Here is a 26,321-nt window from a genome sequence, read left to right as displayed (position 1 = left end):
CACCTCCTCTTGACAATTCAATGGCATTACCATTGCTGAATCCCCCACTCTCAACATCCTGGGAGTTACCATTGACCAATAACTGAACTGGAGTAGCCATATAAATATTGTGGCTACAAGAGCAGGTCAGAGGCTAGGAATCCCGTGCGTGTAACTCACCTCCTGACTCTCCAAAGCCTGTTCACCATCTACAAAGCACAAGTCAGGAGTGCGATGGAATACTCTCCACTCGCGTGGATGGGTGCAGCTCAAACAACACTCATACGTGTACACATTCCCTCCCTCCCTCCCTTTCCCGCGCGCGCACACACACAGGAATATTGGCTAGGACACTGGGAGAACTCCCTTGCTCTTCTGCCATCAATGTTATAACCTATAGTGGTTACGTTACTGAGTGAAAAACGTAGAGATCATGATTTCAAATCACAAGGCAGGAAATTTGCAAGGTTTAAATGCCATAAAAATCCAACGGGTTTGTTGATGTCCTTTAAGGAAGAAAAGCTGCTGCCCAATTGGCTGGGCCAATCGGATTTGGAGACCAGCACCTTATTTAATTTAGAGATGCAGCACTGAAACAGGCCCATCGGCCCACCAAGTCGGTGCCAACCAACAACCACCCATTTATACTAACCCTACAGTAATCCCATATTCCCTACCACCTATCTACACTAGGGGCAATTTACAATGGCTGATTTACCCTATCAACCTGCAAGTCTTTGGTTGTGGGAGGAAACCGGAGCACCCGGCAGAAACCCACGCGGTCACAGGGAGAACTTGCAAACTCTGCACAGGCAGTACCCAGAATCGAACCCGGGTCCCTGGAGTTGTGAGGCTATGGTGCTAACCACTGCGCCACTGTGCCATCTTGTCCAGCAATAATATCTCGCTTCCTCATGTTTTCCACATTCTCTGCCCAATGTCCCATCCAGGATCGAAGACAGAGATCCTTGTGTGCCCTGAAAGGTGTCAAACATGACACCTGCCTTTCTGCGATGGGATGTCCTAACTAGGTTAACTGAATGTTTGGGGATGTTGGATAATACGAGGTCCTTCATGGTGACTCTCCCACCTCCGAGTCAGAAGGTTGTGGCTTCAAGTCTCATTCCAGCTGCTTGAGCCCGTGATCCAGCTGACATTCCCAATGCAGTACCGAGGGAATGCTGCACTGTTGGAGGTGTCACGCCTTTTGGATGAGACATTAAACCCAGGCTGCATTTGCCCTTCCAGGTGAGTATAAAAGATCCCATGGCACTGTTTCAAAGAAGAGGATGAGTGTCCTCCCTGATGTCCTGGATCAATGTTTATCCCTCAACCACCATCACTAAAAACAAATGACCTGATCATTTATCCCATTGCTGTTTGTGGGAGTTTATTGTGTGCAAATCGGCTGACATGCTTCCTACATTACAACAGTGCTTGCACTTCAGAAAGTTACTTCAGTGTCTGTAAGCTGCTTTGGGAGGTCCTGAAGTGGTGAAAGATGCTACAGAAATGCAGGTCCTTCCTCCTTCCCTTCCCTTCCCTTCTTTCCTTCCTCCTTCTCTTCCCTTCCTTCCTTCTTTCCTTCCTCCTTCCCTTCCTTCCTTCTTTCCTTCCTCCTTCCCTTCCCTTCCCTTCCTTCCTTCTTTCCTTCCTCCTTCCCTTCCTTCCTTCTTTCCTTCCTCCTTCCCTTCCCTTCCCTTCCTTCCTTCCTTCTTTCCTTCCTTCCTTCCTTCCTCCTTCCCTTCCCTTCCCTTCTTTCCTTCCTCCTTCTCTTCCCTTCCCTTCCCTTCCTTCCTTCTTTCCTTCCTCCTTCCCTTCCTTCCTTCTTTCCTTCCTCCTTCCCTTCCCTTCCCTTCCTTCCTTCTTTCCTTCCTTCCTTCCTTCCTCCTTCTCTTCCCTTCCCTTCCCTCTTCCCTTCCCTCTTCCCTTTATGCCACCCCAGCAGGCTGGATGGTGACGTGGGGCCGGCATCAAATTGAGCGGGAGGCCTACCCACCCCGCTTCCGCCTCCGGCCAAGTTTACAGTGTCGGGCAGGAGGTGGGAAATGGCCTGCCCGCCTGAGGCCAATCAAGGCCCTTAAGTGGCCACTTCAGGGCCCTCGCCCGCCTCCAAGGGTATTTTACCCGTGGCAAGCGGGCATGCTCGGGACACCCAGCGATAGCTGCCAGCCTTTCCATGCCCCGGGGAGGTGGGGGGTGCGGGTGCATGGCAATCAGGCACAGGGTGCCCAATTAAGGGCTGCCACCGCCTCCCAACTCACCCCCGGGACCCAAGACGCCACCCACCGCCCCCCACCAAATGACCACTCCAGCCTCACCAGGGAAGGACAGATCCCTCTGGTGAGGCAACCCCTACTTACCTTCCCTCCTGGATCCATGGCGTCAGCTGGGCTGCAGTCCCAGCAGTGGCCACTGCTCAAGGTGGCGCTGCTGGGACTAAGAGCTGTCGGCCCACTGATTGGACAGCAGCTCACTGAGGTGGGACATCTTCCCTGAAGTGGGTGAAAGATCCACCCCCCCCCCCCCGGAAAGCCCGGGGACCCGTAAAATGCGGGACGGGTCCCCGGGCTAGGCGGAAGCAGGTTCGCCACCGACTTTCATGTCGGTGGTGAGTTCCCGTCCACCTCAGGTAAAATCCAGCCCAATGTCTTTCTGTTCAAGACGCAGGAGACTAACCTGACCTCAGACACAGCACAGAAATTGCACATGGGCATTGTTCAGATCCTGATCTGGAGTGGGGTTTTTGCAAAGGGTAAGCTGTGGCCTTTGCTGGTTGAACATGGACTGGGGTCGATGACTGAGCCGAGTCTATTGTTGTTGCTGGATGTGGCCTACCAATTAATTCAGGGCAAGACTGTGGTTTACATTGAGTGATGCTGACTGGAACATTGACGTAGCAATCTTCCCAGGGACCTCCCTGCCCCCACACCCAGTGTAAACCTACAATTCTCACTGTCTCTACACCACAGGCAGAAGAACTTTACATTCAGAATTTGCATTGCCACGGCGACAAGCTTGGAGTCGAGTCATGGTGGGGATTTTTCGCTCCCTGTGTCTCCAGAAGCGTATTGTGGGATGGAATGTTTCCTCAGCATAACAACAGAACAAGGCCATTCAGCCCCTCGGGCTTGCTCCTCCATTCCATCAGATCATGGCTGACCTGTGTTTTAACTCCATTTACCCACCTTGATTCTGTAGCCCTTTATTTTCAGTTGACCTCTCCAGACAACAGCTTTTTGGGGGAGAGAGTTCCAGATTTCCATTAGCATTTATGTGAGCAATGATTCCTGACATCACCCCTGAATGGCCAAGCTCCAACTTTAAGGTTCAGCTCCCTTTTTCTGGCCTCATCCCACCAGAGAAAAATGTTTCTCTCCATCAAACCCATTGAATCCTTTAATTTTCTTAAACTCCCCGATTAGATCACCCCTTAATCTTCTAAACTCGAGGGAATACAAGCCAAGTCTATGCAACCTGTCCTTGTGATTTTTGTTTTACTCGATCGTGGGATGTGGGCATCGCTGGCCAGGCTAGCATTTATTGCCCATCCCTAATTGCCCTTGAGAAGGTGGTGGTGAGGTGACTTCTTGAACCGCTGCAGTCCATGTGGGGTAGGTACACCCACAGTGCTGTTAGGAAGGGAGTTCCAGGATTTTGACCCAACGACAGTGAAGGAACGGCGATATAGTTCCAAGTCAGGATGGTGTGTGACTTGGACGGGAAATTGCAGGTGGTGATGTTCCCATGAATTTGCTGCCCTTGTCCTTCTAGTTGGTAGAGGTCGCAGGTTTGGAAGGTGCTGTCGAAGGAGCCTTGGTGTTTTGCTGCAGTGCATCTTGTAGATGGTACACACTGCTGCCACTGTGCGCCGGTGGTGGAGGGAGTGAATGTTTGTGGATGGGGTGCCAATCAAGCGGGCTGCTTTATACTGGATGGTGTCGAGCTTCTTGAGTGTTGTTGGAGTTGCACCCATCCAGGCAAGTGGAGAGTATTCCATCAGACTCCTGATTTGTGCCTTGTAGTTAGCGGACAGGCTTTGGGGAGTCAGGAGGTGAGTTACTCACCACAGGATTCCTAGCCTCTGACCTGCTCTTGTTACCATGGTATTTATAAGGCTACTCCAGTTCAGTTTCTGGTTAATGGTAACCCCCAGGATGTTGGTAGTGAAGGATTCAGCAATCGTAATGCCATTGAATGTCATGGGGAGATGGTTAGATTCTCCCTTGTTGAAGATGGTCATTGCCTGGCACTTAAGTGGCAAGTAACATTCTTGCCACTCATCAGCCCAAGCCTGAATATTGTCCAGGTCTTGCTGCATTTCTACACAGACTGCTTCAGTATCTGAGGAGTCGTGAATGGTGCTGAACATTGTGCAATCATCAGCGAACATCCCCACTTCTGACCTTATGATTGAAGGAAGGCCATTGATGAAGCAGCTGAAGATGGTCGGGCCTAGGACACTACCCTGAAGAACTCCTGCAGTGATGTCCTGGAGCTCAGATGATTGACCTCCAACAACCACAACCATCTTCCTTTGTGCTAGGTACGACTCCAACCAGCGAAGAGTTTTTCCCCTTAATTCCCATTGACTCCAGTTTTGCCAGGGCTCATTGATGCCACTCTTGGTCAAATGCTGCCTTGATTTCAAGGGCAGTCACTGTCACCTCAGCTAAATTTAACCCTTTTATCCCTTGTATCATTCTGGTGAATCTGTGATGCACCCACTGAGACTAGTTAGCTGGATTGCAATTGTTTTGGGTACATTTGATTTTACTGTTCCCTTTGAGAGACGGTTTATACCCTCGATCGCACCGGACCTTCTGTGAGGGGTGGTCTCTAGCTGGAGTCTAATTGCATAGGCATCGGAAACTCCTCAGTCCTCCAACAATTAAGCCCTTCTTAATGTGTGAGCCCTGACATTGAGTGTCAGTCGGCTATTCAACCAGTGAGGGCATCGTTGGGAAGCGTAATCCCATCCTATCGCTGTCGAGCTAGAGTCACAGGTCAGCCATCAGGACTAGGAGGCTGAGCTCATCTTAATTCATCTTCCCCATTGCCTAGCGACCTGGCATCCCATTGCGTCAGCTCCATGAGATCAGCTGAGCTCAGCACTAGAGCAAAGTCGGTCTTTTTTTGCTTAATAAATGCAGCCCGTATTGCATCTGCCCCATCTTGTACAGGAGTGGGAGGAGAATGCCCCTAACCTTGGGCATGCCCAAAGGTGCGGGACAGACACGTAGCTGCGTTTGGACTGCAGACACCCATTAATGACCAGTTCAATTTCCACCAGGCTTTGTTTGACCATCAAACAATGATGACCAGAAATAACAAGTACCTCCTGAACTCCAAAGGATGTGAAAATTAATAACACTACTGATACCTGTTATATGAGAGGCATTGATAGGATAGATCGGAAGAAACGTTTTCCCTTAGCGGAGGGATCAATAACCGCGGGCATAGATTTAAGGTAAGGGGCAGGAGGTTTAGAGGGGATTTGAGGAAAAAAAATTTCACCCAGAAGGTGGTTGGAATCTGGAACACACTGCCTGAAGAGCTGGTAGAGGCAGGAACCATCACAACATTTAAGAAGTATTTAGATGAGCACTTGAACTGCCATAGCATACAAGGCTATGGGCCAAATGCTGGAAAATGGGATTAGAATGGTTAGGTGCTTGATGGCCGGCACAGACACGATGGGCCGAGGGGCCTGTTTCTGTGCTGTATAACTCGATGACTCTGCTGAACATTTCTCAGTCTCTCATTTTGCTTCTGATTCGCTAAGGTCTCTCTTCATGTCTAACCTCCACCATTCTTTCTTCTTTCAGCCATTTCTACTCAATTAATTCCTACACTCAACACCCAATGCCTGAGGTGAACATAAAACAGCCATTGTCTTTTTTGCCTCCTCCTCTGCAGACAGTGAATTACGACTTTGCACAGTTGCAGTAAAAGAAAGGTCTGCATTTCTGTAGCGCCTTTCATGACTTCAGGATGTCCCAACGCGCTTTCCAACCAATGAGGTACTTTTCAAAAAGTACTTCTGTTGTAATAAAGGAAACAGGGCAGTCAATTTGTGCACAGCAAGATTCCACAAACATACGAGGTACAACTGGAGACAGAATGGCTGAGGCAGTGTATTGGTTGTGGCAGTTGGCTAGTAACTCTCTGGTTGCATAGTTCAAATTCCCCCTCCCTGGAAAATTATGACATTGAATTCAATAGATCTGCTCATTTGTGGCGAGCACTGAATTGCTGTCACTTGAGGACTGGTCACCCAGAGAGGGTATTGACACTGTGGGACTGAAACTCAACAAATAGACGACGACTCCTGAAAATTAGAGGGACCCCAAAAACGGGGGTAACTCAAACATCAAGTCCTGTTATTGAAAGCAACATCTGCAAAGTCAACAGCTTGTTTATGGATGTCTTTCCCAATGAGTCCATCCCCATCTAGTGGCGTTACTGAATTTTAACATGTTTTTTTGAATTTAAATTTGCCTTCCAGATTTCGATTCGGAAACGAAAAGGGTCCAAGACATGCTTTCTGGGATGGGGAGGCCACAGGTACGTGTCCCTGCCTCCATTGTGCAAAACAAAAGGCATGCGGAAAACTCGGGAATCCCTGCGTTTGGAACGAGGAACGGACTGGGAGACAGTTTTGGTATCTCCGTAATCCAAACATGCTCAGAGAGCGGTTAGGAAGTGGAACTCTCCACCACAAGAAGTGATTGAGGCAAATGACTTCGATGCTTTAAAAAGAAAACTAAACAAGTAAATAAAAGAAAAGGGAGTAAAAAGATATGCTAAAAGGCTGAGATGAGATAGATGAGGAGACCTGTGTAGAGTATAAACAGGAGCACAGACTAGTTGTCCGAGCGACCAGTTTCTGTGCTCTATATTCTGTAGTTTATTCCAAGAATTACCCAAATCCATCCCATGCAATCGAATTCCATTGCATCCTCACCTCATTCCCATCTCACCTCATTCCCATCCCATCTCACCTCATTCTCAAATTCCAACCTTACTCTCCTCCCATCCCATGCTCTTGTCACCTGGGTTTACCATTCAAGAGAGAATACTGAAACAGTTCGGGTGGTAAGATTCTCCTGGGCTCTCCAGAAATTAAAGAATAATCTCCCAGACTCTGGCAACAGAACCCGAGGGGGAGATAAGGCGGACTTTTTGTTTACACAGTGACTTGTTGTGATCTAGAATGTGCTGCCTGAAAGGGTCGTGGAAGCAGATTCAATACTAACTGTCAAAAAGGAATTAGTTAAAGAGGTGAAGGGAAAAATTTGCAGGGCTATGGGGGAAGAGCAGGGGGAGTGGGACTAATGGGATAACGCTTTCAATGAACGGGAACAGGCTTGACGGGCTGAATGGCCTCCTTCTGTGCTGTAAAATTGGTGAGAGGAGGGTGGGAGAAAGTCATCGGGGTGCCAAAAGAAATGATTTTTTTCTGGATTTTGTTTGAAGATTTTCATATGTCATAAAAAATATTGGAGATGCTGGGAGTGGGGGGAGGGGGGTGGAAAGGCTGTTTGACTGGGCCAGGTATGGGGTCATGTGATGAAACCTCCAGAAATACGTCCAATCAGAGCTGGCGATCTTAATCTCTGATCACTCACTCACTGAAATATTATTTCCAATCCGTGCAGTTGTCTCCCTAGGAAGATAGTGGAAGACGTTAGCATTGATTTTATTCAAATAAAAATTAGATACATTTATTCCAGAAAATAACATATTGGGATCCAGTATATGAGTAATTTGAGACATGCCATGTGGTGAGTGGAACAGATGACTTTGAACCTATGGTTCCCAAAGCTCTCCACTACTGGGGGGTTTTCCTCACCTCATGTCTGGCTCTGTTGTAGACTCATTGATAGAGATTGATCACTGTGATTAGTCAATAACCCCATTATTGTAGCAGGCATCAAACAGGATGGTAAAAGGTGAACTAGATGGACTTTGGCCTTTGTCCAACAATTCCTAAGGTCCTAATTGTGAAAGTTTTTGCTGTGCTGTAGTTTTTGCTTGGCCACCAGATGGCCCACTATAACCAGCAGATTGAGCTCAGAGTTCATTTGCTTTCGATGCGCTCTGTGGTATGTTTTCATCTTCAGGGGCTTCTTGATATTCTAGCATCATTGATCACCTCCCCATACCCCACCCAGTATAGAAGGTTTTGATTTAATTGGATACATCGAAGTCCACAGGCCTGATTTTAACCTGGGATGGGAGTCATGGGCGTATGGGAGTGGGGGTGAAGCAGGTGAAGATGTGTCTAGCTCTCGGGGTGGGGGGGGGAACCAGTTATTTAAACCCCCACCCCCATCTCCCCCATACAGTTCCTGCCAGATGCACAAAGTGGAATTTAGACACCTCCTAACCCACTGAGTGTTTCTAGCACTTACTGTTCTTATTTCTCAGATGCACCTGTAATGTAATAAAATATCCCAAGGTGCTTCTCAGTAGTGATTATCAAACAAAATTTGACACTGAGCCACATAAGGAGATATTAGGCCAGACGACCAAAAGCTTGGTCAACGAGGTAGATTTAAAAGTTTTAAGGAGGAGGGAGGTGGAGAGGTTTAGGGAGGGAATTCCAGACCTTAGGGCCCAGGCAGCTGAAGGCACGGCCACCAATGGTGGAGTGATTAAAATCAGGGATGCACAAGAGGTCAGAATTAGAGGAGTGCAGAGATCTCAGAGGGTTGTGAGGCTGCTGGAGATTACAGAGGTAGGGAGGGACGAGGCCAATGTAGGTCAGCGAACACAAAGTGTGATGAGTAAATGCGACACGGTGCAAGTTAGGATATAGGCATCCTCCTTAATGTTTTCTTGGAATAAATTGAAATGACTTCCGCTCTGGACTTGCTAGTGCAATTGCCTGCTCAGCCACCAGGGGGCGGTGGTAAGCAGGTTCTTTCAGGCCCTGTGATTGGTTGCCCTGGAACCTTAATTTATTTGACCCAAACTGGAGCAAACAGTTGGGGAAACTTAACGTCCCATACACCAGTTTTGCTTTTTGTGCTTTTCAATTTCACAAGTGAGCAATTCTAAACAGCTTGAATTCTTACTATTTTGCTTTAGAATTCATGTAACTTTCACAGTTCAAGAAAATCATTCAGCAACAGCTTGCATTTACATAGTGCCTTTAACACAGTAAAACATCTCATGGTGCACTCGAAGGATGTAGTGGGGAGGGCGGAGATTCAGGGTGAGGCGGGTGGATGTCTACCCTCCTTTCATTATATTAATAATGGAGAATTTATTGGCTCGTGTGGGTTATGCCTGAGCGTGCTGAAAATTAGGCCCATTTTCTCAGGAAGGCATTGCAGGGCTGAAAATGGGATAAAGGGGAGAAATTAATTTCGGTTCATCTTCCGTGTTGGGTTGGTTGGTGAAATTTTCAAGGGTGAGGAAAGAGTGAGAATGGGGGCGAGGAGCGAGAACAAGAGGGAGGGGGAGCAACAGTGTGGGGGGGGAGGAAAATGGGGGGAGAATGAGCAGGCAGGGAGGGGAGTGAGGGGGGCTGAGGGGGAGCTTGAGTTGTGATGAGGGGGAAGCAGGGGAACAAACAAGAACGGGGAAGGGGGAACTGGGGGAGGGGTGTGTGAGGGTAGTGTATGAGGGGGCGATGAGCACAGTGGGAGGGTGAATGGGGAGGGAGGAGGGCACGTGTGGTGGGGGGAGGGAGGAGTCTAGTTTGCAGTTTTGCTGTAGAGCCAGGACAAGTGCTCCTATCCACCTGCATGGTCGAACCAGACTGTTTGCAACCTTGGCCTTCTAGTTGCTCCTGAGCTGAGCCTCTGAACCCAAATTCTCTCCATTTCCAAGAGCGGCTACTTCCATCTCCAAAACATCACCTCTCCCTGACTCTGCCTCATCCCGTCTGCTGCTGGTGTTTACTGAGCATGGAGAATGGAATACCGGTCAGGAAAGAATTGGAATATCCAAGGCTGGAGATGACAAAGGGCAGTGACGAGCGTTTGAGCAACAGATGGGTGAAGGGGGAAGTAGATGGTCTTTGTCATGGAGAGGATATACAAAACATACTCTTCCCCTTCCCTACATCCTTCTTGTATTCAAGATTCATTCCGCTGTCCACTCCTCCAACCCACTAGTGTCCAATACCTCCAAACTACAGAATTCCTTATCTCCCTCACAGTTTGCCTTCCCTCTACAATTGACCAACTTACTGTCACAAAATCACTAATTGTTTAGTCTCTCCCTCTCTGTCCACCCCTTGTCATGTCCTATACTATGCTGATCCTTCCTGAGGTTTTGCCTGGAAGAGATGTTAAAAAAAAGATTTTAAAAGATGATACCAGAAGTAAGAGATTACACATTTCAGGAAAGATTGAGGAAGGCTGTGGGCTCTTTTCTTTAGTAAAGACTAAGGGATGACTTGATAGAGGTTTTAAAATTATGAAAGGCTTTGATGGGGTTTGATAGAGACGATGGTTCCACTTATGGGGGAGATCAAAACTAGGGGCCATAAATATAAGATAGGTATCAATAAATCCAACAGGGAATTCAGAAGAAACTTCCTTACCCAGGGAGTGGTGAGAATTGTGGAACTTGCTGCCACAGGGAGTTGTTGAGATGAAGTTAGATAAACACATGAGGGTGTGCTAATAGGGTGAAATGAAGTAGTTTGGGAGGAGGCTCGTGTGGAGCGTAAAGAACAGCATGGACCAGTAGGTCCGAATGTCCTGTTGCTCTGCTGTAAGCGCGATGTAATTCTCTGTCTTATGTGCTTTCTTTGCCAGGTGTCCAATGTACAAGCCAGGGCAGCTTTCCTCACCTGGGCCCCTCCTGTAGGCCTCACGAATGGGGACAAACATACAAACGGCCTACCTTACACCTGTAACTATGAAGTCGCCTCATCGGATAAGGGAAAGGACGGGAAGTACAAGATTATTTATAGGTAAGAAACACCAGCATCGATAAAACAATCCTGGTGTTGTGAGGGATATCAATGCCAGGGAATAACAATCCTAATTTCAGCTACCCAGTGTTGATGCCAAACACTCCCAGGGCAGGTACAGCTCAGGGTTAGATGCAGAATAAAGGTCCCTCTACACTGTCCCTATCAAACACTCCCAGGACAGGTACAGCACGGGGGTTAGATACAGAGTAAAGGTCCCTCTACACTGTCCCCATCAAACACTCCCAGGACAGGTACAGCATGGGGGTTAGATACAGAATAAAGCTCCCTCTACACTGTCCCCATCAAACACTCCCAGGACAGGGACAGCACGGGGTTAGACACAGAGTAAAGCTCCCTCCACATGGCTCCATCACTACACCACTTCACATTATACAGGAGCCACCATGTTTATGCAGTCGAATGATGTTAATCAGAAGAGTGGAGCTGAGTTAGATTCACCTCGACGCACTGTGCTGTAACAATGGGTCAGTGTGCACGGTGAAGGTCATACATGTTCAGCTCTACTCGAATCATTTTTGTTGAGCAGTCCTGGCTGAGCTGCTGCTGTCTATAATTTTCCAAAGTGAATCTCAGACCTGCAGGAGTTCCCAATTTGTAACTGCTTCCTGCCCAGAATCCGCACCTGTCCTGTAGAACAATCTGTTTGTTTTGATCTTTTTATTTCCAGTTTTCCCACCTTTTCCTATCTCTGACACCTTGGGCCTTTCCTCTGCATCTGCTTGTGGTGTAGAATTATTTACGTGTGCCCCCCTCCCCACTTCAGGAAGGCCTTGAAGAGTGTGCAGAGGAGATTTACTAGAATGGTATCAGGGATGAGGGAATTACCACTGTTCTGCCCACCAGACCAGTCCATTGATATTTATTTTAATATAGAGATACAGCACTGAAACAGGCCCTTCGGCCCACCGAATCTGTGCTGACCATCAACCACCCATTTATACTAATCCTACACTAATTCCATATTCCTACCACATCCCCACCTGTCCCTATATTCCCCTACCACCTACCTATACTAGGGGCAATTTCTAATGGCCAATTTACCTATCAACCTGCAAGTCTTTAGCATGTGGGAGGAAACCGGAGCACCCGGAAGAAACCCACGCAGACACAGGGAGAACTTGCAAACTCCACACAGGCAGTACCCAGAATTGAACCTGGGTCGCTGGAGCTGTGAGGCTGCGGTGCTAACCACTGCGCCACTGTGCCGCCCATTATCTTCATTATCAACCACGAGGCCAAGTTTTGTATCGTTTACAAACTTTTTAATTATACCCCCTATATTCAAGTCCAAACCATTAATATATACCACAAAAAGCAAGGGACTTGGTACTGAGCCCTGCAGAACCTCACTGGAATAGCCATCCTATCACAAAAACACTCGTAGACACGACTCATTTTTTAGTTACCCTCTTATTCTTTATGTATTTATAAAAAATGTTTGGGTTTGTCTTGATTTTACTTGCCAATGTTTTTTCTTTGCTTTCCTTATTTCCTTTTTAATTTCACCCCTACACTTGTTATCCTCATCTAGTTTTCTTCAGTATCTATCATAAGCTTTATTTTTGCTTGTCCTCTCTTTTAAGCCTCTTGACATTGAAGCGCCTCTGGATTTGTTATTTTTCTTTAAGGGAACATACTTGCTCTGAACCTTCACTGTCTCTTCCTTCAGTGCCTCCCACTGATCTGGAACTGATTTACCTCCAAGTAGCTGTTTCTAGTCCACTTTAGCTAAATCACATCTCAGCTTAGTAAAATTAGCTTCACCCGAATTGAAAAGTTTTATAAAAGCAAAATACTGCGGATGCTGGAAATCTGAAATAAAAACAAGAAATGCTGGAAATACTCAGCAGGTCTGGCAGCATCTGTGGAGAGAGAAGCAGAGTTAACGTATCAGGTCAGTGACCCTTCTTCAGAACTGGCAAATATTAGAAATGTCATAGGTTTTAAGCAAGTAAAGCGGGGGTGGGGCAAGAGATAACAAAAGAGATGTTGATTGGACAAGGTCACAGTCAATAACTGACCAGAAGGTCGTGGAACAAAGGCAAACGGTATGTTAATGGTGTGCTGAAAGACAAAGCATTAGTACAGAGAGGGTGTGAATTGACAGTAAAATGAACAGCCCTGGCCTCAGGCACAAACATGAAAAAAAACAGTGGACAGGCACAATAGAAACAAACTAAACAAACTAAAAGAAAAAAACACAAATAAAAATGAAAAAAAACGAAAAATAAAAAGGGGGGCCTGTCATGCTCTGAAAATTTTGAACTCAATGTTCAGTCCGGCAGGCCTAATTGGTAAATGAGATGCTGTTCCTTGAGCTTGCGTTGATGTTCACTGGAACACTGCAGCAATCCCAGGACAGAGATGAGAGCAGGGGGGGTGTGTTGAAATGGCAAGCAACCGGAAGCTCGGGGTCATGCTTTCGGACTGAGCGGAGGTGTTCCGCAAAGCAGTCACCCAGTCTGCGTTTGGTCTCCCCAATGCAGAGGAGACCACATTGTGAGCAGCGAATACAGTATACTACATTGAAAGAAGTACAAGTAAATCGCTGCTTCACCTCAAAGGAGTGTTTGGGCCTGGGATAGTGAGGAGAGAGGAGGTAAAAGGGCAGGTATTACATCTCCTGTGATTGCAGGGGAAGGTGCTGTGTGAACGGGACGAGGTGGTGGGGGTAATGGAGGAGTGGACCAGGGTGTCGCCGAGGGAACGATCCCTTCGGAATGCTGACAGGGAAAGGGAGGGGAAGATGCGTTTGGTAGTGGCATCACGCTGGATGTGGCAGAAATGGCGGAGGATGATCCTTTGGATCTGGAGGCTGGTGGGGTGGAAAGTGAGGACAAGGGGAACCCTGTCGCAGTTATGAGAGGGAGGGGAAGGGGTGAGGGTAGAGGTGCGGCAAATGGGCCGGATACGATTGAGGGCCCTGTCAACCACAGTGGGGTGGAATCCTCGGTTGAGGAAAAAGGAAGACATATCCGAAGCATAAAGTTTTATTCCTGGTCTATCTTTGTCCTTTTCCATAACTACCCTAAATCTAACTGAATTATGATCACTTCCACTAATGTGCTTCCCAACTGATACCCCATCCATCTGCCCAGCTTCATTCCCTCAAACTAAGTCCGGAACCGCCCCCTCTCTTGTTGGACTTGCTATATACTGGCTAAAAAATGTTCTTCTGAATGCATTTTAAGAATTCTACTTCCTCTGTTCCATTCAGACTAATTCTCTCTATTGTTGCTCTATTATATGAATGACTTAATTGAAGGGACTGAAGGTATGGTTGCTAAATTTGCAGATGACACAAAGATATGTAGGAAAGTAAGTTGTGAAGAGGACATAAGGAGGCTACAAAGGGATATAGATAGGTTAAGTGAGTGGACAAAGATCTGGCAAATGGAATATAATGTGGGAAAATGTGAAACCATCCATTTTGACAGGAAGAATAAAAAGAAGCATATTATCTAAATGGTGAGAGATTGCAGAGCTCTGAGATGCAGAGGGATCTGGGTGTCCTTGTGCATGAATCGCGAAAGGTTAGTTTTCAGGTACAGCAAGTAATTAGGAAAGCTAATAGAATGTTATTGTTTACCACAAGTGGAATTGAATACAAAAGTAGGGAGGTTATGCTTCAGCTATACAGGGCATTGGTGAGACCACATCTGGAGTACTGTGTACAGTATTGGTCTCCTTATTTAAGGAAGGATGTAAATGCATTGGAGGCAATTCAGAGAAGGTTTACTAGACTAATACCTGGAATGAGCGGGCTGTCTTATGAAGAGAGGTTGGACAGGTTAGGATTGTATCCGCTGGAGTTTAGAAGAGTAAGAGGCGACTTGATTTGAAACATGTAAGATCCTGAGGGGTGTTGACAAGGTGGATGTGGAAAGGATGTTTCCCCTCGTGGGAGAATCTAGAACTAGGGGTCACTGTTTAAAAATATGGGGTTGCCCATTTAAGACAGAGATGCGGAGAAATGTTTTTCTCTGAGGGTCGTGAGTCTTTGGAATTCTCTTCCTCAAAAGGCGGTGGAAGCAGAGTCTTTGAATATTTTTAAGGCAGAGGTCGATAGATTCTTGATAAACAAGGGGGTGGATGGTTATCGGGGGTAGTTGGAAATGTGGAGTAATCAGTTCAGCCGTGAACTTATTGAAGGGCCGAGTGGCCTACTCCTGCTCCTAATTCATATTATTTTTGCAATGCTCAGAGATTTGTCGACATATTTGCTCTTCTATCTCTATCTGACTGTTTGGGGGTCTATAGTTCACTCCCAGTAGTGTGATTGCCAGTTTTCTGTTCTTCAGTTCAATCCATATGACCTTATTTGATGATCGTTCTACCATATCTTCCCTCCTCACAGCTATAATTGTTTCTTTAAACAATATTGTGACCCCCCCTCCCCCCCACACCGGACTCTTTTTTAAGAAATCTCCCTCTCTATCTCATCTGAAAACCCTGTTACCAGGAATGTTGAGCTGCCACTCCTGCCCTTCTTTCAGCCATGTCTCAGGAATAGCTATAATATCATAGTCCCACGTGTCAATCTGTGCTCTCAACTCATTTGCCTTTTTCCTAGACTATTTGCATTGAAGTATATACCATTTAGCTTTGCCAAACTCCCTTGTTGTCTCTTTTCTAGCCATTAGCTGGAACTTTACACCCCTCCTCCCCCACCCGCAGGAGCAGGTTGGAGGCAAGGTGTTGTAAAATTAAATGGGGGTCGGGGGGGGGAGGCGTTACAGTTCCTCTCGTCTCTCCCACTTCCACTGCAATTTTACGAGCAGCAGGGGAGGTGACAAACAGCCCACCCACCCCAGGGCAATTAATGCCCTTAAGTAGCCAATTACTTGCCACTTAAAGGCCTCCTCCCGCTGCCATTGGTATTTTACCTTCAGCGGCCAGGAACTTCAGCACCTGAGGAGGCCGCCCAGTCATGCCTGGCAGCCCCCCGCTGTGGGCTGGTGGGAGGGTGTCCTGATCGGGCATCCTGTGCCCCATGAGCGCATCCACAGCGGCACAAGCTGCCGCTGCTGGAGTACCTTCCAACCCCTTGCCTCGCCAGGGCCCAGCCGATTGTCCCCAGTGAGGCCCCACACACTTACTTCAATTCCGGGGCCTCCTGAATTGCTGCTCCTCTCGCTGGGTGCAGTCCCAGCTGTGCCCACCGCTACTGGGACTCGAGAGCTGCTGGACTGCTGATTGGTTGACAGCACTTGGAGGTGGGTCTTCCTGCCTCAGAAGAGCGGTAGTTCTGCCCGAGGCTGATTAAGGGTCTGGTCCACGTATAGTCACGGCGCGGCTTCCAGGCCCAGTGAAGGCAGGCTCGCTGCTAACTTTCTGGCCGATGGGTGGGGCCTTTGCCCAATGTAAAATTCCAGCCATTGGTTCATCTGTCTTCCTCTTACTAATTTTCTGCACTCCATTTCCAACTTTTCTTCTCTCCCTTCTGAATCTCTTCTCAGGTTTCCATTCCCCTGCCAAGCTAGCTTAAACCCTCCCCAACAGCACAAGCAAATCCCCTACGAGGATATTGGTCTTGGCCCTGTTGCAATGCAAACTATCCAGCTTGTTCAGGTCACACCTTCCCCCAGAAGCAGCCCCAATGCTTCAGGAGTCTAAAGCCCCACCTGCTGCACCATCTCTCCCGCCATGTATTCATCAGCTCTATCTTCCTATTTCTGTTCTCACTAGCACGTGGCACCGAGAGAAATTCAGAGATTACTACCTTTTGAGGTCCTGCTTTTCAATCTCTCTCCTAGCTCCCTTAAACTCTGCCTTCAGGACCTCATCCCTTTTTCTGCCAAATGGGCCACATCCTCTGGTTGTTCACCCTCAACCCTCAGAATGTCCTGCAGCCGCTCAGTGACATCCATGACCCAGGCACCAGGGAGGCAACATGCCATCCTGGATTCACATCTGTGGCCATAGAAGTGCCTGTCTGTTCCCCTCATTATCGAATCCCCTACCACAAATGCTCTTTCATTCGTCTTCCTCCCCTCCTTATGCAGCTGACCTGGCCCTGCCGACACGCCCCAGAGGAACCATCACTCTCACCAGTATTCAGAACTGAATACCGGTTGGAGAGCGAGATGCACTGATGGGATCCCTGCCCTGCCTGCCTGGTCCTCCTTGTCCTCCTTGTACTTCTGGCAATCACCCACTCCCTGCACATTTTTAAGCTGGGATTGTTCTCATTAAAAGAAGGCTAAGGGGAGATTTAATAGAGTTGTTCAAGATCATGAAGGGTTTTGATAGAGTAAATAAGGAGAGTGTGTTTCCAGTGGCAGGAGGGTCAGTAACCGAAGGGCACAGATTTAAGATAATTAACAAAAGAACCAGAGGATGTTACGACCGGGGCAGGAGGACTGCACTGACTTTCTTTAGATCCACTTCTCCACAGGTCACAACGTATATTTAAATATATATAGATGTAGCTCTTGTATCTGTTAAATATAGCTCTTGGGTCTAAAGGGATCAAAGGATATGGGGAGAAAGCAGGAACAGGTTACTGAGTTGGATGATCATAATGAATGGCAGAGCAGACTCGAAGGGCCTATTTTCTATGTTTCTAAATGTTTACCCAGTTATTGATACGGTCAATTACATACTCCATTTTTATTTCAGAATAAAATCCACTGAACAGGTTTCTTTAATAAACAACAAAAATATCAATTCATAATAAAACAAGACATATTCAGTAAAGATTAGAGATCCAGCACTGAAACAGGCCCTTCGGCCCACTGAGTCTGTGCCGACCATCAACCACCCATTTATACTAATCCTACACTAATCCCATATTCCTACCAAACATCCCCACCTGTCCCTGTATTTCCCTACCACCTACCTATACTAGTGACAATTTATAATGGCCAATTTACCTACCAACCTGCAAGTCTTTTGGCTTGTGGGAGAAAACCAGAGTACCCGGAGAAAACCCACGCAGACACAGGGAGAACTTGCAAACTCCACACAGGCAGTACCTGGAATCGAACCCGGGTCCCTGGAGCTGTGAGGCTGCGGTGCTAACCACTGCGCCACTGTGCGCGATGCAAAGCATTAACACGCAGATTGAAATATATAAGTTCCCTTCTAACTTAGGCCAACACACACACAGCGATTTTTAAAAAAAAATTTCTCTGCAGATAGATTTTTACAAAAAAGACAAAAAGGAATTATTTGGCCAAATACTTGTTAATTCTTGAAGGAAAAGGAGATGATTTGGAGTGATATCAGTTGTCCCTTTATTCTAGTATTTCAAATACGTGTAGACAGTAGTCACTGGGATTTTTCTGGAGCAGTTCTTTTCAGGCGCTGTAGAGAATTAGTCTGGCTGGCTTTCCAGTAGAAAATGCAGCATCAGGGGTTTCAGCTATCACACTGGATTCTCAGGGTTTCGCAGAGGCGGAGAAAGGATGAATTGGTCTTCTCTCTTTGCATGCTGACCCCCAACTGACTCAAAACAAGCCAAAACGAAACCAACTCTTGACCACCATAAATCTTGACATGTCACTTCTTTGTAAAGAACTTCCATAGTCAGAAGGCACCTGTTGTTTACTTATCTGAAGACATGTGACTTCCAGTAAGTGTTTTTAAACAAAGTTCTTCCAGTATCATTTAAAAAATAAGTCCAGTATCTATGGAATCACTTCAGTCTCAAATGAATCCATCTCCACAATTCTAAAACATGAGTCCTCAAAAATATTTTAAAAATGGAAGCACTTTCATAACAATGGGAAGATGAGAATTTTTTTTAGTGCAATGAGTTGTTGTGATCTGGAATGCACTGTCTGAAAGCAGATTCAGTAGTGACTTTTGAAAGGAAATTGGATAAATACTTGAAAGGAAAACAGTTAGCGGGCAATGGGGAAAGAACAGGGGAGTAGGATTGATTCGATAGCGCTTTCAAAGAGTCGGCACAGGCACGATGGGCTGAAAGGCCTCCTTCTGTGCTGTATCATGCTGTATGTTTCAATTCTGATCAGTTTGTTTGCACTGTTTTCAGTGGAGAAGACTTAGAATGCAACCTGACTGATTTACAACCAACAACAGACTATCACATCAGGTAAGCATGTTTGGAAAGACAGCTCAAACGGAATCTTTGTGAGAGAAACTCTGATTGCTAGTATCCCAGATTACTTAATTGAGAAGTGTAGGTGAAGCCGAAACATTTTAAAACACTAAATTTGACATGGGCTAGCTAGTGTTGCCAACTCTCCAAAATTGCCCTGGAGTCTCCAGGAATTGAAGATTAATCTTTAGGACATCACTGGGAGCAACGTCCATGATCAAAATCATTGGGGCATTAAATAAAATTCTATTTTTTAAAAGCACTTTTGTTTATTAGTCATAAAAATATCAGCTGACTGACAGTCAGTCCATTGGGGAATGGAAGAGTTTTTTCACCTTCCGATTGGCGGTGGGAGCACGGGGCTCACTGAGAATGGACGTGCCGGCTGACCAATGGCATGGGTGTGGGGGTGGAGCAGTTTGAACCAAGAAGTCATGTGATGATACCTCCAGGAATATGCCCACCCAGAGTTGGCAACCTTTGAATTGGGTGGGGGCATGTCTTGAGTTACGAAAGCCCATCAATTCTGGGAGGGAGAAAGGGCTGAGGGACTTGCTTGAAGGAGAACAAGCCCACATTCCCTAGTCTCTCCACATTGAAACAAAAGTTTATTTAAATGGAGAAGTTGTAAAAAGAATAGATATGGGATGCACATGCTTCAGCTGCCTGGGTCCTAAGCTCTGGAATTCCCTCCTTAATCATCTGTCTCTCTACTTCTCTCTCTACCATTAAAATGCTCCATAAAACCTACCTCTTTGACTAAGCTTTTGGTCACTTGCTCTAATATCGTCTTGTGTGGATCATTATTATATTTTGTTTTATAATGCTCCTGTTAATTATAGAATGGCTACAGCACAAAAGGAGGCCATTTGGCCCATGGAACCTGTGCTATCTCTCTGTAAGAGCAAGTTAGCTAGTCCCACTCCACCACCACCCTCTGCCCAGCCCACGCTTTCCCCATAGCCTTGCAAATATTTTTTCTTCAAGTGTTTATCCAATCCCCTTTTGAAATCCCCAAGTGAATCTGCCTCCACCCCACTCTCAGGCAGTGCATTCCAGAACCTAACCACTCACTGCGTAAAAACTTTTGTTTTTTTGCCAATCGCTTTAAATGAAGCACCTTGGGGGACATTTTATTACATTAAAGGTGCTATATAAATGCACATTGTTGAAGTTTGGGGGGTGGTGTTCCTTTGCATGCTAAAATGTTCTCACTGAGAATTTACCACTGGATCCCACCTGGTTCCCAAATGGCAGTGAGACTGACCTCTATCAATCTTCAATCTTTTTCTGCACTCCTCTTACCATCCTATCTCACCTCTTGCTTCCCAGAGTTTCCACAATCTACAATTCAGTGAAAGGATCATATTCGGAGCCGGTTAGTTTCACAACTCAGAGCTGTGCCCCAGATACCCCATCCCCGCCAAAACTTTCTCATCGGACCAAAAGCACACTGACCGTACAATGGAAGGTAAGTGATGATACTGGCATGAAAAGCATTAAATTATGAGGACAGGTTTACATAGACTAGGCTTGCATTCCTTTGAGTATAGAAGATTGAGGGGTGATCTAATAGAAATGCTTAAGATGGTTAAAGTATTTGTCAGGGTAGTGAGAGAGAAACTATTTCCTCTGGTGGGGGAGTGCAGAACAAGGGGACAGAACATTAAAATCAGAGCCAGGCCGTTCAGGGGTGATGTGTTACTGGTGAGGACAGGTCTGTTGCTGTATAACACTGGGGTACAGTGCTAGTGGGTACAGGTCTAGCACCTGTATAATGGAGTACAGTACTGGTGGGTACAGGTTTGTCACAATAACAATGGGCTACGGTACTGGTGAGTACATGTCTATCACTGAATAACGATGGGGTACAGTACTAGTGGGTACAGGTTTTGCACTGGATAATGATGGGGTACAGTACTGGTGGGTACAGGTCTGACTGTATAACAATGGGGTATAGATCTGTCACTGTATAATGATGGGGTACAGTACTGGTGGGTACAGGTCAATCACTGTATAACGATGGGGTACAGTACTGTTGGGTACAGGTCTGTCACTGTATAACGGGGTACAGTACTGGTGGGTACAGGTCTGACTGTATAACAATGGGGTATAGATCTGTCACTGTATAATGATGGGGTACAGTACTGGTGGGTACAGGTCTGACACTGTATAATAGGGTACAGTACTGGTGGGTACAGGTCTATCACTATAACGATGGGGTACATGGCAATCACTGTATAACGATGGGGTACAGGTCGGTCACTGTATACTGATGGGGTACAGATTGATCTCTGTATAAGGATGGGATACAGTACTGGTGGGGGCAGGTCGATCACTGTATAACGATGGGGTACAGTACTGGTGGGTACAGGTCTGACACTGTATAATGGGGTACAGTACTGGTGGGTACATGGCAATCACTGTATAACGATGTGGTACAGGTCGGTCACTGTATAACGATGGGGTACAGTACTGGTGGGTACAGGTCTATCACTGTATAACGATGGGGTACAGGTCGGTCACTGTATACTGATGGGGTACAGATTGATCTCTGTATAAGGATGGGATACAGTACTGGTGGGGGCAGGTCGATCACTGTATAACGATGGGGTACAGTACTGGTGGGTACAGGTCTGACACTGTATAATGGGGTACAGTACTGGTGGGTACAGGTCTATCACTGTATAATGGGGTACAGTACTGGTGGGTACAGGTCTATCACTGTATAATGGGGTACAGTACTGGTGGGTACAGGTCTATCACTGTATAATGGGGTACAGTACTGGTGGGTACAGGTCTATCACTGTATAATGATGGGGTATAATACCAGTGGGTACTGACCGAATCAAGAACTCAGGAGAACCCTCTTTACCCACAGAGTGGTGAGAATGGCATCTACCCGGCAATGTGGAAAATTGCCCAGGTATGTCCTGTACACAAAAAGCAGGACAAGTCCAACCCGGCCAATTACCACCCCATTAGCCTACTCTCAATCATCAGTAAAGTGATGGAAGGTGTCATCAACAGTGCCATCAAGCGGCACTTGCTTAGCAATAACCTGCTCAGTGATGCTCAGTTTGGGTTCCGCCAGGGCCACTCAGCTCCTGACCTCATTACAGCCTTGGTTCAAACATGGACAAAAGAGCTGAACTCAAGAGGTGAGGTGAGAGTGACTGCCCTTGACATCAAGGCAGCATTTGACTGAGTATGGCATCAAGGAGCCCGAGCAAAACTGAGGTCAATGGGAATCAGGGGGAAAACCCTCCGCCGGCTGGAGTCATACCTAGCGCAAAGGAAGATTGTTGTGGTTGTTGGAGGTCAATCATCTGAGCTCCAGGACATCATTGCAGGAGTTCCTCAGGGTAGTGTCCTAGGCCCAACCATCTTCAGCTGCTTCATCAATGACCTTCCTTCAATCATAAGGTCAAAAGTGGGGATGTTCGCGGATGATTGCACAATGTTCAGCACCATTTGCGACTCCTCAAATACTGAAGCAGTCCGTGTAGAAATGCAGCAAGACCTGGACAATTTCCAGGCTTGGGCTGATAAGTGGCAAGTAATATTCGCACCACACAAGTGCCAGGCAATGACCATCTCCAACAAGGGAGAATCTAACCATCTCCCCTTGACATTCAACAGCAATACCATCGCTGAATCCCCCACTATCAACATCCTAAGGGTTACCATTGACCAGAAACACAACTGGAGTAGCCATATAAATACCATGGCTACAAGAGCAGGTCAGAGGCTAGGAATCCTGAGGCGAGTAACTCACCTCCTGACTCCCCAAAGCCTGTCCACCATCTACAAGGCACAAGTCAGGAGTGTGATGGAATACTCTCCACTTGCCTGGATGGGTGCAGCTCCAACAACACTCAAGAAGCTCAACACCATCCAGGACAAAGCAGCCCGCTTGATTGGCACCCCATCTACAAACATTCACTCCTTCCACCATCGACGCACAGTGGCAGCAGTGTGTACCATCTACAAGATGCACTGCAGCAATGCACCAAGGCTCCTTAGACAGCACCTTTCAAACTCGCGACCTCTACCAACTCGAAGGACAAGGGCAGCAAAAACATGGGAACACCACCACCTGCAAGTTCCCCTGCAAGTCACACACCATCCTAACTTGGGACTATATCGCTGTTCCTTCACTGTCGCTGGGTCAAAATCCTGGAACTCCCTTCCTAACAGCACTGTGGGTACACCTACCCCAAATGGACTGCAGTGGTTCAAGAAGGCAGCTCACCACCACCTTCTCAAGGGCAATTAGGGATGGGCAATAAATGCTGGCCTAGCAACACCCACATCCCATGAATGAATTAAAAAAAAATGTGGATCTCGCTACCACAGGGTATGGTTGAGGTAAATGGTTTAGATATATCTGAGGGGAAGTTAGATAAACACGTGAGGGAGAAAGGAATAGAAGGATATGCTGATAGGGTGAGATAAAGTCAGGTGGGAGGAGGCTCGTGTGGAGCATAAACACCAGCACGGACCAGATGGGCCCAATGGCCTGTTTCTGTGCTGTACTTTTGATTTAATTCCTTGCTGAGCTGTGGTTCAGAGAGTTCGGTCCTGCAATAACTCAGTCGAGCCTTTCCTGAGGGGTGAGTGAGGAGGCTAATGAATCGTTAAGGAGGCGTCATCAATGAAGCCCAGAACCTGCTCTCAGCGGCATCTCACGTGCACCTCCCTATTGTGGACAAGGAGTAATGACCAACCGTGAGGCACTGAGGCCAATGTTGCTGCTGTGACTTCTTTTAAACTGGATATCTTGGTGCCTTCTGATCTTTGTGACTCATCAGCTGACCAGGGAGTGAATTTATCAACTGACAATACAGGATCCTGTATTTTCGGTCATTTTATAACATGGTGAATGAGGGGACTGTGTCACAAGGGGTCTTTGCTTTAAAATTGCTGCTGAGAGTGAAGAAAGAGGTTAGTAGAAATATCTTTGCCCCGTGGTTCGTGTGCAGATAGAATGCTTTGCCACAGTGAGTTGTTGAGGCAGAGAGCCCTGCATTTTTTAAGAGAAAATTATGCTTATTTGAAGCAAAGGAAGATACAGGGCTATGGGGAGAGAGCGGGGCAGCGGGATTAATTTGGGATTGATACAGGGGTATGGGGAGAGAGCGGGGCAGTGGGATTAGTTTGGAATTGATACAGGGCTATGGGGAGAGAGCGGGGCAATGGGATTAGTTTGGGATTGATACAGGGCTATGGGGAGAGAGCGAGGCAGTGGGATTAGTTTGGAATTGATACAGGGGTATGGGGAGAGAGCGGGGCAGTGGGATTAGTTTGGGATTGATACAGGGCTATGGGGAGAGAGCGGGGCAGCGGGATTAGTTTGGGATTGATACAGGGGTATGGGGAGAGAGTGGGGCAGTGGGATTAGTTTGGGATTGAGAAGGGCGATGGGGAGAGAGCAGGTCAGTGGGATTAGTTTGGGATTGATACAGGGGTATGGGGAGAGAGCGGGGCAGTGGGATTAGTTTGGGATTGAGAAGGGTGATGGGGAGAGAGCAGGTCAGTGGGATTAGTTTGGGATTGATACAGGGGTATGGGGAGAGAGCGGGGCAGTGGGATTAGTTTGGGATTGATAAGGGCGATGGGGAGAGAACAGGGCAGTGGGATTAGTTTGGGATTGATACAGGGTCATGGGGAGAGAGTGGGGCAGTGGGATTAGTTTGGGGATTGATACAGGGCTATGGGGAGAGTGCGGGGCAGTGGGATTAGTTTGGGATTGATACAGGGCTATGGGGAGAGTGCGGGGCAGTGGGATTAGTTTGGGATTGATACAGGGCTATGGGGAGAGAGCGGGGCAGCGGGATTAGTTTGGGATTGATACAGGGGTATGGGGAGAGAGCGGGGCAGTGGGATTAGTTTGGGATTGATAAGGGCGATGGGGAGAGAGCGGGGCAGTGGGATTAGTTTGGGATTGATAAGGGCGATGGGGAGAGAGCGGGGCAGCGGGATTAGTTTGGGATTGATAAGGGCGATGGGGAGAGAGCAGGGCAGTGGGATTTGTTAGTCTTTGCTCTACTAAAGAGCCAGTACAGATACAATAGGCTGAATGGTCTCTCTTTGTGCTGTAAACTTACATAGTTCTACAGAATCATTTTTACACACAGGAATCAATTGTCAATCTCTACTTTTTGTGTTTTAATTCTCACCCAGGCACCCATTGATAATGGATCAAAAATCACCAGCTACCTTCTGGAGTGGGACGAGGTGAGCATTTATGAATTGGTCCTTGGGAATCCTGACAGCTCCGTGTTTGGAGTAATTTTCTTAAATCTTAGGAATCCTAGAATGTCTTAAAAATAGTAACAATTTAAAGTTATAGATGTGTTAAAGAAAGAAACATTAATATTTCTACTGAATATATCTACTCAAAACAGCAGCCATTTTTATCTTGCTGGAATATAAACTTTGTAGAATAAAAAGTGCCTTTAGGAGGATGGGAAAAGGAGAGGCCATTCAGCCCCTCGATCCTGTTCTGCCATTCAGTGAAACCTTCAAAGGGTGTTTTTGGCAGGATGATTGATCAGTTTTCCTTTCTTGTTGAGAATATGGACAGTCTTCAGCAGTCAGGGCTGGAGGTGAGTGTGTACGTCCCGAGATATGTCTCACGGTCACTCAGCACTGAGGATAATTTAGACCTCCTGAAACCGTTCACTCACTCCTTCTTCATGGTTCACGATGAATATGGTACTTAGAAATTTCTAAACAACATCCGCTCCCACTCCTTCAAGTGAAGCCACTTTCTTAACTCAGTCAAGTTGGGGGCAAGGGAAGCAGGAAGTGCCAAGAATTGAGCGGAGCAGTTTCTACCCTCCGTAAACACGAGCTCATCCAAAACTGTGCTGTCCATTGTCCTAACTCATGCCAAGTCGTGCTCACCCTCACACCCTGTACTCGTTCCCCTCCATTGGCTCCCAGTTCAGCAATACCTCAGTTTTAAAATTCTCATCCTTGTGTTCAAATCCCTCCATGGCCTCGCCCCTCCCTATCTCTGGAAACTTCTCCAGCTCTATAACGATCCGAGATTTCTGCGTTCCTTCAATTCTGGCCTCTTGCACATCTTCAATTTTCATCTCTCCACCATTGGTGGCTGTACCTGGGCCCTAGACTCCGCCAAGTCTATGGTCACGAGTCCAAATATCTTGTGTATCTCCGTGTCAAAATTTGTTGATAATCACTCCTGTGAAGCGCCAGGGGACATTGTACCATGTTCAAGGTGTTGTATAAATGCAAGTTGTTGTTATTGTTATTTTGAGTCATCCAGCTGCTCCTGCCCAATCATGT

At 46.9% G+C, this 26,321-nt stretch overlaps 1 protein-coding gene across 1 annotated transcript in view; it reads left to right on the top strand.

Moving 5' to 3' along the window:
- Window positions 1-26,321, top strand: part of fndc3ba (fibronectin type III domain containing 3Ba) — a 448,154-nt gene that overhangs the window by 301,695 nt on the left and 120,138 nt on the right. Inside the window, exons 7-11 of the mRNA XM_068042776.1 lie at window positions 6,488-6,546; window positions 10,758-10,915; window positions 18,939-18,998; window positions 20,337-20,475; window positions 25,191-25,244. Of these exons, the coding sequence (XP_067898877.1) occupies window positions 6,488-6,546; window positions 10,758-10,915; window positions 18,939-18,998; window positions 20,337-20,475; window positions 25,191-25,244 (470 nt within the window). The remainder of the gene's footprint in view (window positions 1-6,487; window positions 6,547-10,757; window positions 10,916-18,938; window positions 18,999-20,336; window positions 20,476-25,190; window positions 25,245-26,321) is intronic.

This window comes from Heterodontus francisci, chromosome 11 (genome assembly GCF_036365525.1).
Source record: "Heterodontus francisci isolate sHetFra1 chromosome 11, sHetFra1.hap1, whole genome shotgun sequence".
Taxonomy (NCBI): Eukaryota; Metazoa; Chordata; class Chondrichthyes; order Heterodontiformes; family Heterodontidae; genus Heterodontus; species Heterodontus francisci.
Note: the sequence above shows the minus strand (reverse complement) of the source record. Positions and strands in the feature narration are given on the sequence as shown.